The 16,648-nt window shown below is 46.0% G+C and overlaps 1 protein-coding gene and 1 long non-coding RNA gene across 6 annotated transcripts in view; one reads left to right on the top strand and one right to left on the bottom strand.

Moving 5' to 3' along the window:
* Positions 1-3,507, bottom strand: part of GLRA1 (glycine receptor alpha 1) — a 45,029-nt gene extending 41,522 nt beyond the window's left edge. For both annotated transcript variants that reach the window (XM_064161315.1, XM_064161316.1), the window contains exon 1: positions 3,434-3,507. In XM_064161315.1, the coding sequence (XP_064017385.1) occupies positions 3,434-3,489 (56 nt within the window). In that variant the 5' untranslated portion in view covers positions 3,490-3,507. The remainder of the gene's footprint in view (positions 1-3,433) is intronic.
* A 1,378-nt stretch (positions 3,508-4,885) lies between these two features.
* Positions 4,886-16,648, top strand: part of LOC135185344 (uncharacterized) — a 106,228-nt gene continuing 94,465 nt past the window's right edge. For 3 of the 4 annotated variants that reach the window (XR_010306457.1, XR_010306456.1, XR_010306458.1), the window contains exon 1: positions 14,696-14,830. This is a non-coding gene — a long non-coding RNA (uncharacterized LOC135185344). Of the gene's footprint in view, positions 4,967-8,728; positions 8,838-14,695; positions 14,831-16,648 lie in introns of those variants that run through there. The other variant, XR_010306459.1, reaches the window with a different exon arrangement.

Raw genomic sequence — 16,648 nt, 5'->3', positions numbered from 1 at the left:
GCTTGTCAAGTCTGTTTTGGGAAAGAGGTGCCTTTCTTTCCACAAAGTGAAGAGGCATCATAGTCACAATGGCATCTTCTTATTGTTTTAAAAACTGGAACTGAGCAGCTCTGTTATTGACAGGAGTGACAATAAAAATGCCAGAGCAATCCAATAGGGTCTGAGGCTGGCGGCAGCATTAAGTCTGTGAATCACTTGGAGCAGCAGCCTTGACTCACTCCTGCTAGCTGACAGATTGCTGCTCAGGAGGGGCCAACTCTGATCTTGATTCAGTGAAGGTCATGCTGTTGATTCCTGATTTGCAGAAGTGCAGTTAGGACAAGACTCAGGCCCAAACAATTTCAGAGCCTTACAGGACAGCATTTAGTTGGGCAAGATACCAGTTTACCTCCTAACTTGTAACCTCCAGGCTTATGCAGTGGTGTTTCTGGACCACTACAGTTATTAAAATGTGATGCTACAACAGCAAGTCCTGGCAAGATCATCACGGGGTACAGGTAGCATTTTGTTCTGCATGAAGTATCTCACAGCTGAACGAGGGTATGAGCATGCAGTGTGGATGGTTAGACTTTGGGACACTGTTTGTGTAGGTCTCCATGGATGTAACCAGGATGTCTGGAAGTCCCCCTGTAAATCTTGTCCCATCTGTATTTATTTTCAGGAAATAGCATTTTGCTTTACATAGATATAGGAACATGGATATGGGTAAGGCAAGGTTGGGCAAGCAGACTGTCAGGAGACTCCTCATCTCCCACTCCAACCTGGTTTCCATCCCTGCCTCTATCCAGGTTCTCAGCAAACGTCTTAGTCACAGCTAAGTGGCTGCAGTCTGAGAAGGCAGGTAGCAAAATGGGAAATGCTCTTCCATAGAGAAAGGCTTGGCAGAATAAGCTGCTTGTTGCAAATTCCTTCTGAAACACCCCAAGTGTAACAGCAACAAATATCACATTGGCAATGCCATGTTTGCATTCACACACCAGCTGTTACTCTCTCCCATGGGGTCTTGTATTTGAAAAGGCTGGTGAAGGACATTTTCATTAACCAACAGATCCAGTCTTACTTCCTATATTGGCTGGATCTAGTTTTCCTTTGGAGCTTTGGATTTTCCTTGTCTTTTTGGTGTATGTGATAACCCATTATGGCTTCTCTTTGCTGACTGTTTTCAACAGGCTGAAAATACAGCGTGGTACCCCCTGGAAGGTAAAGCAATGCATACTCCTGGTGTGGATTATTGGATTATCAGCTTGTGAGTGCTCTGAACAGTATATGTGAGTGAGCGCAGGAGTAATTGGCACACTAAATTTATGAATGACTCTTAATGAATAAACTTCACTTAGTGAAACTGAAATAGCAAAGCTATTCCTGGACCAGAAAGGCTGGGAGATTTTTTTGGCCTGTAATAAATTGAACACACGACACAATGTGGGAGTTTAAAAGAAGAAAAGCATTGCTTAGAGTCAGTTCTGAGCAGGAGTTAGTGAAATTTAATTTTCTTGTCTGGAAAAATGATTGCAGTGGATAAAAGAATTTGGTTTCAATGCTGATCTTTCTGTCTCTGCATCAAAACATTGCCAAATGTTCTTAAATGCTTATCTCAGGAAAAGCAGACTTCTGGAAACACCTTTTGCATGCAATAGGATGACTACATATATATAGCACAGATAGAGGTATAGGTATATGGTTTGTAACAGTAGAAACATTTACATTAGAACCTAAAGGGATCAGTTTGCCAAGGTTTGGATGCCCAGGACTTTAACTGATGTGCTGAGAATCTAGAAGTGCTCACATATGCTGTGTGATTCAAATTGTGCATCATAAGATCAGCAAGACAAACATTTGTCAATCTCATTGCTCAGGCAGTCGAAAGGAGAGCTGGACAGGTCCTTTAACGCCAGGGCTGTATGAAGCTCTAACGTGGAAATGCTCTTTTAAATTATTATTCTTTAATTCCCTTTTTGCTTTCTAGGTTATTTATGGACATCATCCCAGAGCACCTGTGATGTTTAATCTTGGGGTGTTTTATCTCTCTGTTTCAAGCTTGTTTATCTGAAGAGTTTCTTGCACGTACATATGCTTTCTGTTAGTCTGCTCCTCTGTTTTGTGCAGTGCTGCCATGTACTTGTAGCTAAAGGAGATGAGAAAGGAAGGCTGTGAAGTGTTGGGTGCTCCAGCATTGCTCTTCAAATATTGGTGGGTTTCATTATTTTTAGAGCTTGTTTCTTGAGTCACCTAACAGATAATTGTTAGATCCTTTGAGGTCAGGTTACAATCCTACCATCTGTGATTTTTCTGCAGAATTACAGAAAAACTGGGGCTATCCTAATTTTTATGCCTGGAAAGACTTCAGTGTTTGAAAAGGAAGAGACCACTAGCTAGTAAAGTCTGGCTGGCATCACTAAGTCTGCTGCTGTGATTTGTAACCAGTAAATATTACACTACTGATGCAGGGGTAAATGATGTCTGTTCTTGCACAGCAAACTACAAGAGGAGACTTCAGTTAAAATAGAGAAATGCAAAATTAGGAGCCATAAAACCAAAATCCAGGGAATAAAGGCGAGTTCAGGTCAAAAAAGGAGGTTTTGCTGGGTTTTGTATTTCTTTTTTTTTCAATTGCATGTACCTGGCATCTATCACTTGGTATAGCAGGCTGCATTATTCATGCAAATACAAAACCGCTGCTTCCAATATATATATTGTTATTATCTACTTAATAACAGCACTGCAAAGAGAAATCAACCAGAAAGAATTCTTTAAGTCTTGAAACTGTTCCTTCTCCTAGCTCAGCCTTAATGAGAAAATGAGCAGAGTCAAAACACAGCTAGGTGGTAAGGGATGTAATTGCAAAAAGCTTTCACTCAGAATGTTGGAAGAGAAGAACACTGAAAACAAACTGAGGGAAAAAAAGTTGGGAAGGAAGGAGATTTTCTTGGCTTTCAGTCACTTCAGACATATCAAGCTGAGGAGGCAGGGTTAGGCCTCCGTCAAAAGGAGTCCGACAGTTCGTGGAGATAACATAGCTAAGCAGTGAAAGCATCCCATAGAACTCACCTTAACCTGCAATCTGAGGACGGGGAGGGGGCGAGGTGGGAATATTTACCCGGGCAAATTCAAGTGCAGCGTTCCCAGCCGCCACTAGTTGTCACTTTGCAACCAGCCGGGGTCGGTGTTTTCAGCACTGCGGTTAGCGAGATTGCGGTGCTAATTAAACGGAGTAACTCCCGAAGCCGCGGAAAAGTCCCGAGCCGAAGGCTGCGCGATCGCCAACCTCGGGGAACCGAGAGGAGGCGAAAAGGCAGATGGAGAAAGGCGGAAGGTCGCCGACCTAAGGCTGAGGCTGTGCCTAGAGGCTGTGCCCCGAGCTTGGGGCGGGCACGGCTGCCCAGCCCGGCAGCGCCCGCTGCGCGCACACTCCTCCCGTAAAGCCGAGCCTTACCTGAAGAAAACGATGGTCTCCCACACGTAGACTCCGAGCGCGTTGACGTTGCACATTTTTCCAGCTCTCGCTGCTGTTGTTTTGGGTTTTTTTTGTACTCCGTGGGGGGTGGGCCGGTGGGGTTGGCCAATAAAGTAACCCGGCGCTTGGGGAGAAGCGGTAGTGGAAGCGAGCCGCCCCTCCCGGCGGCAGGCTGGGCAGGGAAGGGGCTGGCGGCGCTCCGCGGTCAGCACCCTGGGCAGAGGCGGTGCGCGGTCAGCACCCTGGACAGCGGCGGCGCTCGGCGCTCCGCGGGCGCCTGCGGAGCGGCCCCGCTCCCGCGCTGCCTTGGCTCGTCCCTCCGCTCCTCTTCTCTTTTCTTCCCTCCTCTCTTCTCTCCGCCTGTGCCCCCCGCCACCGCCACTGCAGTGGTGCTCGGGGCCGGAGGACCAGGGCTTCCCGCACTGAAATCTCCTTTCAGCGGGATCTCGGTCCGGACATCAGGCTGGCGAGAAGGGGAGACGCAGGGGGTGTACGTTTGCCATCTGGGTGGTAGGGGTAAGATGGGGGCCGGGGGACGACCCTCAACAACACAAGGCTTTAGTCTCCTCTGCTAGCCGGGGAGTCTTCCTAATTACATCCAGAGGAATTTGTCAGCCTGGAGCCGTGCTGCAGTCCCGGTTGTGTCGCTTTCCTGCCCGCCGTTTGGCTGATGTTGATTCCCGCTTCCTGGGCTGTTTTCCTCCGGAATAAGTTATTGCTCCTGTAGGGAAGGTGTCCCATTGCTCAGGGCTAGAGCGGAGGGGAGCGGAGGGGAAGTTTCTTGGGAAGCACTCCCATTGTGCTCAGAAAGAGAGTGGCTCAGTGTCCTCCTAATGCATCTCATTTCCCCTCTGCCCTCTCTCCCCTGCTAGGACTCGCCAGATCTTGGGAGTTTCTTGCTGCATTAATTTACTAAACTAAAAAAAAAAAAAAAAAAAAAGAAAGGAAAAAAAAGGAAGAGAGGAAAAAAAAAAAAAAAAACAGGAGGGGGAGGTGGAGAAGAGGGAAGGCAGAGGGGAGGGGGCAACTCAGCCTCTCCACCATCCCAAGGCCCTCCTCTTAGCTGTGCTCATTGGTCTCGGGGCTGAAAAAACTACTCTAGGATGTGGTTGGATAAACGCATGTTGTTCAGCAGAAGAGATTAACCTTTAAAGCGCTGATAGGTTTTGGTTTATTTCAGCTTTTTTAACCCGAATTGCTGTCTTTTTAAGAAGTCTCTGAAATCGTCTCCCCTGGCAGGGCAAGCGTAACGTGCCTTAAGTCTCCATCTCGTGGAAGATCTGCTTGGCTAACAGTTCATATGTGTTGCTGTTGGCTTTTAAGGAACGTCTCTGTGTTGTGTTTTGGTGGTTTGCTTTATCTTCTCCCCCCTCCCTTTTATCTTTAATTTAGTCGTTTGGGTTTTGGTTGGTTTTTGTTTTTTGGTTGGTTTTTTTTTTTTCCCCCTTCTTCTTTTGCATTTGGTTTTGCAAAGAGATTTGGCAAACAGCAGAGCCATCAAGGGCAGGGCAGGTAAGGAGCATTTAGCAGTTTCTTATCGCAGTTCCAGCTGTGCTCACAGGGTGCGGAGTGTGGTGGTCGGGGCAGGGAGGAATGGGCTCCTTCGTCACTTTGTCGGCATGTTACTCTGCTCGGCTTCTCATCAACTTCTGAGAACTGGAATTGATACTTAGCTCTTCTAATTAATGCAGGTTTTCTTCTCTGTTGTCCCGATGTAATGGGATTTTTCTTCTTTAACTTCGCCTTTGTTTACTTGTCCTGTGCCTCGTAAAACTCCCCATGGTAAAGAAAGAGTTGCTTTTAACCCCTTCTCAGCTGCTTTTAATCTGTTTAAAAACTACTCCTATCCTACACTGGGAGGGTGGAGGTGAACTATGTTCCTCTCTCCACCACTACTGTAGCCCCCCCAGGCTAGGAAATAACCAGGGCTTTTCTTGCCTGACTTTGGATTGTATCTCAAAGGACTTTACTGCCATACTAAAATTCACCTGATGTTTTATTATCTCCTGTTTTTTATTTGATTTAAAGCAGTGTATTTACTTAGCTAAGCAGACAGAAATATCCTTTGGGTTATCATTGAAAAGAGAAGAAAGACCTGCTTGGCTTCCAGCCATTGATACAGAGGGAGTTTAATCTGATTTAGTCCAGCTAGTGGGTCTCAATGTCTAGCTAGATTAATAACAGGCTCTGATCACAACTCATGGAGATTCCTAGGGTCGTGATTCCATGCAGCGTTTCCTGCCTGCTGCTTGCTGACTCCTCCCTGTACTTTCCCCCTGATATTTATCCCCATATGAATGAGCCTCTGTCACTGTGTTTTTTTCCAGCCCCCACCGTGGGCTGACAGACCCAAGCAGGAGCTCCCAACTGGGAGCGTTAGCAGGACACACACAGCAGGAAAGAAATGGCATTCCCCTGCATTCTTACTGGGAAGCAGGACAAAGAGCAGGAGGCAAAATAATCTCTTGGCATCTGTGAGTTAAATGCAGAGGCTTGTCAGCCTTCAATTCTTTAACAAGTGGGCTCTGAGAGAGATATGACTGACTCCTCCTTTGGTTATGAGTTTGATCTTCTTTACACCAAAGAAATCTGGATTTGTTTCCTTTTGCCTCCACTTGCTCTCCTTGCAGTACATTGGCTTAGGGGACCAGAGTGGCTGTGCCTAAGATCAAGAGCGTAGATGAATCCGCGTGTGTGTAACACAAAGAAGCTTCACAGCTGATCCTGTTGCAGGTTCTCAAACCCATTTTTTCTAGGGGAAGATTTTTTTCTCTTTGCTGTCATCAATCCTGGTGGTGATAGTGACAAAGTGTTTTGCAGGGATGCCAGGGATGCAGGATTCCAAGGAAAGGATCCAGGGATTCTTTCACTGGCAGTCAAAAATATCTACTTATTGGAGAGGAAAAAAAAAGAGGAGCATTATTTGCTTTGCATTTTGGGAAAAAGAGGCAAAAGCAGCTTACAACAGATGTTTGGAGAAGGTATAGGAGTCAAGACGTTTTAGACCAGGGAGTAAAATCAGAAGAAAAGGGAGTTTAAGGACTGTGAGTTTTGCCTATCTTCTCAGGCTGACCCCAAAGACACCTGCACCCTCTGCATTATGTTCTTTCTTTTTGCTGTGGTCAGAAAATAAATGTCTTGAGGATAGAGCTTGTCTTGCCTATTCTTCCTGTTGTTGGCTTTGCCTGGAGATACTTTCCTCTGTACTACATGCTTTTGTATGTCCTCCCAGTGCCAAGGCAGGCTTGGTACAGTGCCTTGTACATGCTACTTGCATGTGTCAGACCTTGGTCAGGGTGGTTTCAGATCCCTGGATTTCCCATCCTCTGATTTAACCCAGGTCTTGCTTATATGTCCCCACTGGAACCCATCCATAGAGATATCTGTGGTGAAGTTACCCACATTGTACAATGTACTCACATTCTGTACACTGCCTACCTTTAGACTTCCTTTTGCTCTCCAAAATGCTAAGGACAGATAAACTGGAAATTAAGTCTGGAGATTTAATAATGGCTGTAAGTTGATTTTATCACCTTTACTATATGTAATCCTTGTCATCATGTAATGGTTGGTGGGATTCCTCTCTTTGGATCTGTCCTGGCTTGATCTTGTATTGGATTTTATCTCTCAGACTGGCTTTGCTTCAGTGTTTTGTGATATCCTGTGAAGGTTTACTTGCCAGCACTCTTATTTTTCAAGCAGAGTTCAAATGGTTCTGAAAGACATTTGTCTTTATCTGGTGGCACTTGTATAAATGACAGAGCTTAAGATAACTTATCATGATGTCAAATGAGGCTCTTAAAATGAGAATTATCTGCTGTCTGTTCACTTTGTTTTGTTTGTTTGGGATTTTTTTTTACTAGTTTGTTTCAAATCAGATGAGTCCTGTACTCACTGTAGGTGAAATCGTTTGGGATGTTTTTATGTCAGCTTTTGGGGCTGTAGGTGATGGTTTCTGTTCGATGAGACACCACAAAGATGGTCATTGGAGTTGTTGGAGGGGTGTAAGGGGTCAGTATTTACACCTATACTTTCAGGAGCAGGGCAGTATTTCAAAAGCTGTGGCTGACAGTGAGACAGCAATCAACAGGAGGGACTGAATTCTTTGCAGCTTTAGGCTTACCTTTCTGGAAAGGAAGTTGCTGGAGATGCAGGATTTGTCTTGAGGAAACCTGTTCTGTGACAGAGAGCTAAGTCTTGACTGTGTTTTATCATAATAATCTCAGGACTGTTTTCACTGCAGATGAGTTTGAGTTTTGTCCTTCCATATCCTTTGGATGGCTGAGGACTCTCTAATGACTCAGTCCAGCCAGTGTAGCTGATGAGTTTCTGTTACTGTCCACTTACTCTTTAGTGCTTTAGGTAGATGGACAACTAATTTCCTTCCCCCCCTCCCCTTTTTCTTTTTCAAATTCCATTTCCCTTTAGTTTCCAAGCATCACTGATTCCTGGTGTTTTCTGGATGAGATGTTAATCTTCAGTGATCTCATGGTTGGCTATCCCACAAATGCTGATGAGCAGAAACAAGTGACGTCTGTAATCCAGAATGAGCTGTAAGGTGGCTGGTATGATGAGATGTAGCTGTGGAGGGAGATAAACGCAGGGGTAAGACAAGAAATGTGTGAAATAGCACTTTTGCCTTGGGCTCTCTGGGCATGACATCTAATGAAGTTAGGAGTGAGTTCTGCCAAGACAGTGAAAACTTTGACCTTGAAAGGTATCTAGAAGCTGTGACTGTTCAAGAGGAGTTTGCTGCTACTATATGTGGCAGAGCAGTTATTTTACTGTCACAACTGCCACGGAATTCCTGAGAGCCAAAGACATGCGGTCTGAACAAAGGCAGGAGTTGAAATCACAGCTAATTGCCCCAGGATATCATCTTCTGGCCTCTCTCTTTCAAAAGCTCGGTTGCCATGTCTGAAGTTTCCAAATTTTGTTCTCCACAGGCAGGTAATAAACAGCAAAGAATAATTTAGTGCTTGTTCATTAATCACAGGCTGGATCTGATCCACAGCTGAGTTACTGAATTACGCCTTTAACCTCATGTCTGTTTCCATGTCTTCTCTTGATTCCTTGTGCAGCACAGGCAGATGGTAGGAAGGATCAAGTCATAGTACTCAAGGACTGCAACAGGAGTTTGGGGAAACAGAATGCTTTGAAAAATGATGATGGTTTTAATTTCTCTTTAGTGCTCATCTAAGATTTAGGACACCTGCAGAAAAGGGTCTGCATGCCTTCTAACGATGTCCTTCTCTTTTTTCATCCTTTTTCTAGCTATAAGAGTCGGGGACTGTCTGCTTCTCCAGCTGACTTCATACCTTTGAAGAGTGCAAGTGAAGTTCTCCTCTTCTCCCTGAAGAAAATGAATCTTTCAATATTCCTGGTAGGCTGTGAGTTCATTTTGATTTTGGTAGTTGATAGAATCTCTCAGAGACTAGAGGAATCCAGAAAGTCTTGGAAATAGCTCTCTGTGATGTGTACACAATGCTAAGAATTAACCTTGAGCCTCACTCACAACAGCAAGTTGATTTTATGCTTGATTTGTAGAGTCATTCTTAGTTTCTTTTGCTTGCCTTTTTAAAACAAAAAGTCTGATAATAAAATCATAGGTGGGAGTAAACTCCTTCAAGTGGAACATGACGAGACACTGCCTCCCTTCCAGTACTGCATTCAGTTGTGGAGGAGCCCCTATTACAGGAAAGGTATGGATGTGCTGGTGTGTGTCCAGAGAAGGGCCATGAGGATAATCAGAGTGCAGGAGCATCTCTCCTATGGAGACAGACCGAGAGAGTTGAGATTGTTCAGTTTGGAGAAGAGAAGGCTCTGAGGAGACCTTCTTGTGGCCTTCCAGTATCTGAAGGGGGCTACAAGAAAGCTGGGGAGGGACTTTTTATATTCTTGGGTAGTGATAGGACTGGGGAGAATGGAGCAAAACTAGAAGTGGGTAGATTCAGATTGGATGTGAGGAAAAAGTTCTTCACCATGAGGCTGATGAGACATTGGAACAGGTTGCCCAGTGAGGTGGTGGAAGCCCCAGCCCTGGAGGTGTTTAGGGCCAGGCTGGATGAGGCTCTGGCCAGCCTGATCTAGTGTGAGATGTCCATACCCATTGCAAGGGGGGTTGGAACTGGATGATCCTTGAGGTGCCTTCCAACCCTGACAATTCAGTGATTCCCCAACTAAATGGACTTTTTGGTTGTTGTTTTTTGTTTGTTTGTTTTATTTCCCCCACCCAAATTCTTTTGTGCCCATGGGAAAAATGGAAAGGAAAGAACTGATGAATAACCAGCAAGCACTAAAATTCAGAATGGATGTTAGGAAGAAGTTCTTCACCATGAGGGCAGTGAGAGCCTGGAAGGGGTTGCCCAGGGAGGGGGTGGAAGCCCCAGCCCTGGAAGTTTTTAAGGGCAGTCTGGATGTAGCTCTGAGTAACTTGATCTAGTGTGAGGTGTGTCCCTGCCCATGGCAGCAAGGTTGGAACTGGATGATCCTTGAGTTCCCTTTCAACCCTGACAATTCAGTGATTCCCCAAAGAAATGAGAGTATTTCCTGTGCAGAAGTGCCTAGCACTGAGGTACTCTCAGCATATCTTGGGAATACTAAATCCATTATTGTCAGTTTGTTCTTTGGAGAAGGGCTAATGAGAAAACAGTGCCCCGAGAACTTGGATCGTGCTTCACAAGACAGAGATTCAAATTGCTACAGCAGCACTGCTTGCCTTTTGACACCAAGCAAATGAAAAACAAAGTTCAAATTAAAATGAAGTTCAGGGAATTTTACAAAGGATTCTGTAAAGTAAATTTCCTCCTCGGTTATTTTCCGTGTGTAGTAAGCAATTTCTGTGCAAGATGGTTCAACCAAATAGGATTTTACTGGGGAACTTGAGAAACTGGGACACTTGTTAGTAATGACTGCTGAAAGAACACCACAAAAAGTCCCTGCAGTCTTTTGTAAAGTTAAGTTTTAACCAGTTGGTTTGGTTTCCTTTTTTTTTTTTCCCACTGGAAAGATATGCACAGGGAAGAGATTTCACTGCAACTGATGCAAAGGTTCATCCTATCTACATTTCCAAGAGCTCTGGTGACAAGTGTGATGCATTTTGTTTTGACATGCAGTGGATCTGAGCAACCTGATCCTAGTGTGATGTGTCCCCATCCATGGCAAGAGGGTTACAGTATCACAGTATCATCAGGGTTGGAAGAGACCTCACAGATCATCAAGTCCAACCCTTTAGCACAGAGCTCAAGGCCAGACCATGGCACCAAGTGCCACGTCCAATCCTGCCTTGAACAGCTCCAGGGACGGCGACTCCACCACCTCCCCGGGCAGCCCATTCCAGTGTCCAATCACTCTCTCAGTGAAGAACTTTCTCCTCACCTCCAGCCTAAATCTCCCCTGGCGCAGCCTGAGGCTGTGTCTTCTCGTTCTGGTGCTGGCCACCTGAGAGAAGAGAGCAACCTCCTCCTGGCCACAACCTCCCCTCAGGTAGTTGTAGACAGCAATAAGGTCACCCCTGAGCCTCCTCTTCTCCAGGCTAACCAATCCCAGCTCCCTCAGCCTCTCCTCGTAGGGCTGTGCTCAAGGCCTCTCCCCAGCCTCGTTGCCCTTCTCTGGACACGCTCAAGCATCTCAATGTCCTTCCTAAACTGGGGGGCCCAGAACTGAACACAGCACTCAAGGTGAGGTCTAACCAGTGCAGAGTACAGGGGCAGAATGACCTCCCTGCTCCTGCTGGCCACACCATTCCCGATGCAGGCCAGGATGCCACTGGCTCTCTTGGCCACCTGGGCACACTGCTGGCTCATGTTCAGGTGGGTATCAATGAGCGCCCCCAGATCCCTCTCTGTTTGGCTGCTCTCAGCCACTCCGACCCCAGCCTGTATCTCTGCATGGGGTTGTTGTGGCCAAAGTGCAGCACTCTGCACTTGGAGCTATTGAACCCCATCCCATTGTCTCCAGTGTCAGGTGCATGAATCAGGTGAGCCAGGGAAGGCTTTTACATCCATGCAAGCCCATGTGCACAAGATGTGTTTTATCTATATACAATGTTTGTGCTTTCATAAGTGTTTATAATAGTAATGTACATGTGCTTAGAGATTTGAAAGCACTGCTAAGAGGTAATGTATCACTCCAGGCATCCTCCTGGAAGAGCACTTTCTTCCTTCACTATCAGTCCTCTGGAGTTGGCCAATGTAGTGGGTGCACTTGGAGGATATTTTCCTTGTGAGGAGTGGCAGCTTTGGCTTCTTGCTGCCATCCAATGCCTGAACAGCAGGGAATAAAGAAGAAGTGATGGTCATTTTTCCCTTAGCACTGCTGACTTATTAATACATTCCCATGTCTCATATGCCATATAATGACCTTTAACTCGAGCTGTGAGTAATCTCGCTGCATATCACAGGCTTGCCACTGGGATAATTTATGTAGTAAGAAAGCAGTATGGGCCCTGTAGCCCTAAAACCCTCACACTGCTACTCCCATTAGAAGTTGATTTGCAGGTCAGAAGTTAATTATTTTCTGACCTGTGCAGTATAATTACCAGGCAACCCCAGAGAACCCAGAAGTGCTTTTTCTTTCAGAGGTCTTGGCCAGCAAAACTTCTTTTGGTTATGTTACTGTGTGAATGCAAACTTAGCCAAAGCTGGTTTTGACAGCTGGTCTTGCCAGAACTTGTCAGATGCTGAACATCCTGAAGGCACTGGGAACACTCCCTTAGACTTTGGTTTTGTGAAGCCTCTTGTTCCTGCCTTAGCAGCCCTAAAGTGCTGCAGGAAATAGAACTTTTCTCCTCTGTGCCTTCCCAGCAAATGAAAGACATCATCTGTTTGTTTTGAGGTGAGCAGGCTCCAGGTTGTGAGAGATGATTACAGAGAGGCAGAGCTGTTCACATCACCCTCTTTGCTGTTGTCATGGATTTAAAAGAGAAAACAAACCCAAATCAAAGAAAAGCAAACAGAAACTGCAAGAGAAAGTGGAAAATAATGATTTTTTTCATGCTTTCATTGCTTCCTTTGTCTTGTGAATTCTGTAGAGTGTGTGTGGGAGACACCAAGAAGTGCAACTCTTTGGATGGAAATTTTGACTGCAAAAAGTAGGCTTGGAAAGCAAATCAGGAGATGACAGCCAGTGATGCTGAAGTGGCTCTTCAGTGTCCAGTGTCTAAGCACTGAAACACTTTCTTATGTGCCCCCATTCATGCATAGGACCAAGTAGCACCATTTAGCTTCTGGAGTGAGGACCATACTGCAGCCTTTACTCTTGTTTCTATTTTCTGTGTTTTTATTCTTGCCAATGGAAATATCATTAGTGTGGCCAGCAGGACAAGGGGGGTTATTCTTCCCTTGTACTCAGCACTGGTCAGGCCACACCTTGAGTACCGTGGCCAGGTCTGGGCTCCTCAATTCAAGAGAGATGTTGAGGTGATGGAAGGTGTCCAGAGAAGGGCAATGAAGCTGGTGAGGGACCTGGAGCACAGCCCTGTGAGGAGAGGCTGAGGGAGCTGGGGGTGTGCAGCCTGCAGAAGAGGAGGCCCAGGGCAGAGCTCATTGCTGTCTACAACTACCTGAAGGGAGGCTGTAGCCAAGTGGGGTTGGGCTCTTCTGCCAGGCAGCCAGCAACAGAACAAGGGGACACAGTCTCAAGCTGTGCCAGGGGAGGTCTAGGCTGGATGTTAGGAGGAAGTTGTTGGCGGAGAGAGTGATTGGCATTGGAATGGGCTGCCCAGGGAGGTGGTGGAGTCGCCAACCCTGGAGGTGTTGAAGCAAAGCCTGGATGAGGCACTTAGTGCCATGGTCTGGTTGATTGGCTAGGGCTGGGTGCTAGGTTGGACTGGATGATCCAACCTGGCTGATTCTATGATTCTATGATTTGTCAGGCATTTAGAGGACAAAGAGAAGCCCTTTAGGATCCCTGTTCTTTTAGTGAATGAAGAAGAGGTCTCCATCCACTTTAATGAATGGAGCTGCTCCTGTTAATTCTCTCCAATGCAGCAGGAAGTGCTGACAGTAAGGCAGGTTTTCACATTGCTTTAGCAGAAGAAAGGGCTTCTCACTCATCTGAGATGCCTTCAGGTTTGAAAGCACTGCTGAGATGTAATGTATCACTCCAGGCATCCCTCTGGAAGAGCACTTTCTTCCTTCACTATCAGTCCTCTGGAGTTGGCCAAAGTAGTGGGTGCACTTTGAGGTTATTTTCCTCATGAGGAGTGGCAGCTTTGGCTTCTGCTGCCATCCAAATCAATCACCCCCCTCCCCAATAAGGCATTTTGAAAGATCTTTAGGCAAAAGACACTACTCAGCTGCACTGCATTTTGTTGTTTGGAACTGTGGCTCTGTGGACTTGCAGAAATTTACCTGAACATCAGTGACTTGAGCTGCTTGTTTGGCCTTTCCAGAAACACCCAGCCTTTACTCCTCTGTTTCAGGCAGAGCTAACATAGGCTTGGGTTGCTAAATGCACCTCTGCACTGGGCTTGCTCTTTCTGGAAATCCTAGTGGAGGTTAAAGGTGCCAGCTGAAAATCTCTGCTGGGTAGTGTTGAGATGCTTACCTCACCTAAAATCCTTGCCTCAGGTGCAGTGTCTCATGCCTCAGGTAAGAGACAGAGAACAGAGATTTTAAGAGATTTGCTAAGTAGCTTGTTACTGCCTTGGGCTACATATTTGCAGCTTGCTGACTTAAACCCTATGACAGCTACAAGGCTTCTTTCATGCCATCTCTCAGTATATTGTTTGCCTGGGGCTTGGGCAAAGCTTCCCCCACAGTGGAGCTGGGAAGTTTATTCAGTGTGCTCCATTTTGCACGTGTGGTAGTCTTGATTGAGAAGGTGGAGAAGTGTATTAGGCAGTGTAAACTGCTAACTGGATTCAGGAAAGGGAACTGGGCAGTCATCTTTAAGGACCTCTTGTCCTGGTTTGCATTAGGAGAGAGTAAATGTTCTTCCCAGTGGCTGTTTCAGTGCTGTGTTTCAGATTCAGTGTGAGAACAGTGCTGATAACACAGGGATGCTTTAGCAGTTGCCAACTGTGCTGATCCCAAGTGAAGGAATTTACAGTTCCCCATGCCCTGTTAGCAAGCAGGTGCACAAGAAGCTGGGAGCATGATCAGGACAGCTGACCCCAATCAGCCAAAGGGGTAAACTGGGGGCAGTTGTCTGGGAGGGGCCAATCACTGCTCAGGAACTGGCTGGGCATTGGTTGTTAAACCACAGCACCTGACTTCTGCTGCACCTGAGAGGAGGGACTGCTCCTCTTTGAAAGCTCTTACGTGCTCGACTTGATCGTAGTTCTTGAGGAGGCTCCTTCTCTGAATGACTGCTGCCACTAATGGTTGGAATTTCTTGATTATCCTGAGATATTTACGACCTTCCTTTGACACAGTGAGTATTCCTAAAGGCTCGTGTTGGAGAAGGGCTCTGAACTCCCCTCAGTCACAATTCTTTTTAGCTGAGCTACACAATTGTCTTTCCTACCAGGAGCTAAATTCTCTTCTCTCTTCAAAATACTTAAAAGATGCTGAATTCTGATGGCCCTTGAGGCAGACAGCTTTTTGGTCTGCAGTTGAGCTAATGCAATGCTGAAGTACAGCAGGTTACAAGTTTTGCAGGGTTGTTGTGTTGCTGCCTTTGTCCTTGCCGGGCATGCAGCGAGCAAAAGCTGCAGAGCCTTTGAAAATTCCTGCTGAGCATTGGTGGCCTGTGTTTATCAAAAGAAATGTAAGCTTAAACCTCAGCATGTCTGCTGGTTTGGAGCTAGCTGGAATGTTTTGGTGAGAAGAATTAGATGCTAGGCTGTGAAAAGGAAACAGTGGTGATGGCTGCTGCACTCACAGGCTTGCTGAGATGTACAAAACCAAGAACATAAACATAGATAACAGAGTTGCTCTCTGTCTGCCTGCACTTCTCTCCCTAACTTGCTGTCTGACCTGCTGTTTGTCTAACTAAACCTCCTCTTTCCTAACCCCCATGGCTGATTCTCCAAACACACCTTGAACGTAAGACAAAGCCTGGGATAAGGTAAAGGGGTGGAAAGGAGGTGGAAGGGTGTTTGGGAGCCCCTCTGGGGACTCTGGTTCCTGGGAGGGGAGTTGTGTTTCTGCATTACTTTTTATCTTGTCTATTTCTGTCTCTAGCTGTCTAGATTGTAAACACCTGCTTGGCTATTGTGCTAAGCTGTGACTAGAAACCTTCATTCCTTCATTCCCAGCTCGGCTGAGTCTAGCCTGGGTGATTTCATAAGAGTAAGGGGGCAGGTAACACCCAAACCATCACAAGATGTAAACAGAATGCATTTTCTTGGGTAAAAATACCCTGGCTCTGATTTTTCTCCCAAACACTGGTCCAATTCTTCGTGGCAAAGACAAAAACCTCCGAGTGCTATCATGCATTTCCTTTGGGCAAGCCAGAGAAAAGCAGTTGCAGCCCATTCCTGGTGGTGTACCATGTCGGCATTTTCCTTTTGTGTAGCTTTTCCTCCCCACGAAAATAGTTCTCTATCAAGGCAATTGAACTGGACAAGAGTGATTTATGTAGGCTGTGCAGAGAGAAAAGGCTTTGTTAGGTTTCAGGGTGGATGTGGAACGCTGAGGGTGAGAAACAGCTTGGCTGAGACACGAGGAATTGCAATCCTCTCATTAAATCTCCCCGCCTATGACCAGACGTGGCCTCGCTTTGCATTTGCTGCTTGATTGCCAGGACTATGAAGCTGTGGTCTGGAAACAAAAGGCAGTAAATCAAACCATTGGGCATCTTTCAGCGAGGAGCTTGTGATGTATTCTCCTTTGGCTCATTATCCGAATGTGGCAGATGCTAAAACCTGTCCATGTGCATTTCTGTTTGCACAGGGAAACACAAAACTCTTTAACTCTTTAGGTGTTATGATCTGGGGGACACTCCTGGCTAATAAGAATGGCTCTCCCCACCCTCCTCCCAGATAGGAAATCCGTGGGAAAATCCAACCCCTTCAACTGGTGGAGAGTTTTATTTGACAGCATTAATTTATTTTGTCCTTAAACCATTTTGGGTTGTGATACAGATACCAAAGCAGGGAGCAGTGCTGGTTTGAAGCAGTTCAATTCTAGATTAGAAAGAAACAGAGCTGTCCTGTGTGGACAACACCATTGGAGATAATTCTGATGTTGTACTCTTTGTTTTCATACTATTTAAAGTGGAAGAACCCTGTCAAAAAGGCCACAGCTT

The sequence above is a fragment of the Pogoniulus pusillus genome, chromosome 22 (genome assembly GCF_015220805.1).
Source record: "Pogoniulus pusillus isolate bPogPus1 chromosome 22, bPogPus1.pri, whole genome shotgun sequence".
NCBI classification, from domain to species: domain Eukaryota; kingdom Metazoa; phylum Chordata; class Aves; order Piciformes; family Lybiidae; genus Pogoniulus; species Pogoniulus pusillus.
This window is presented reverse-complemented; position numbering and strand designations above follow the sequence as displayed.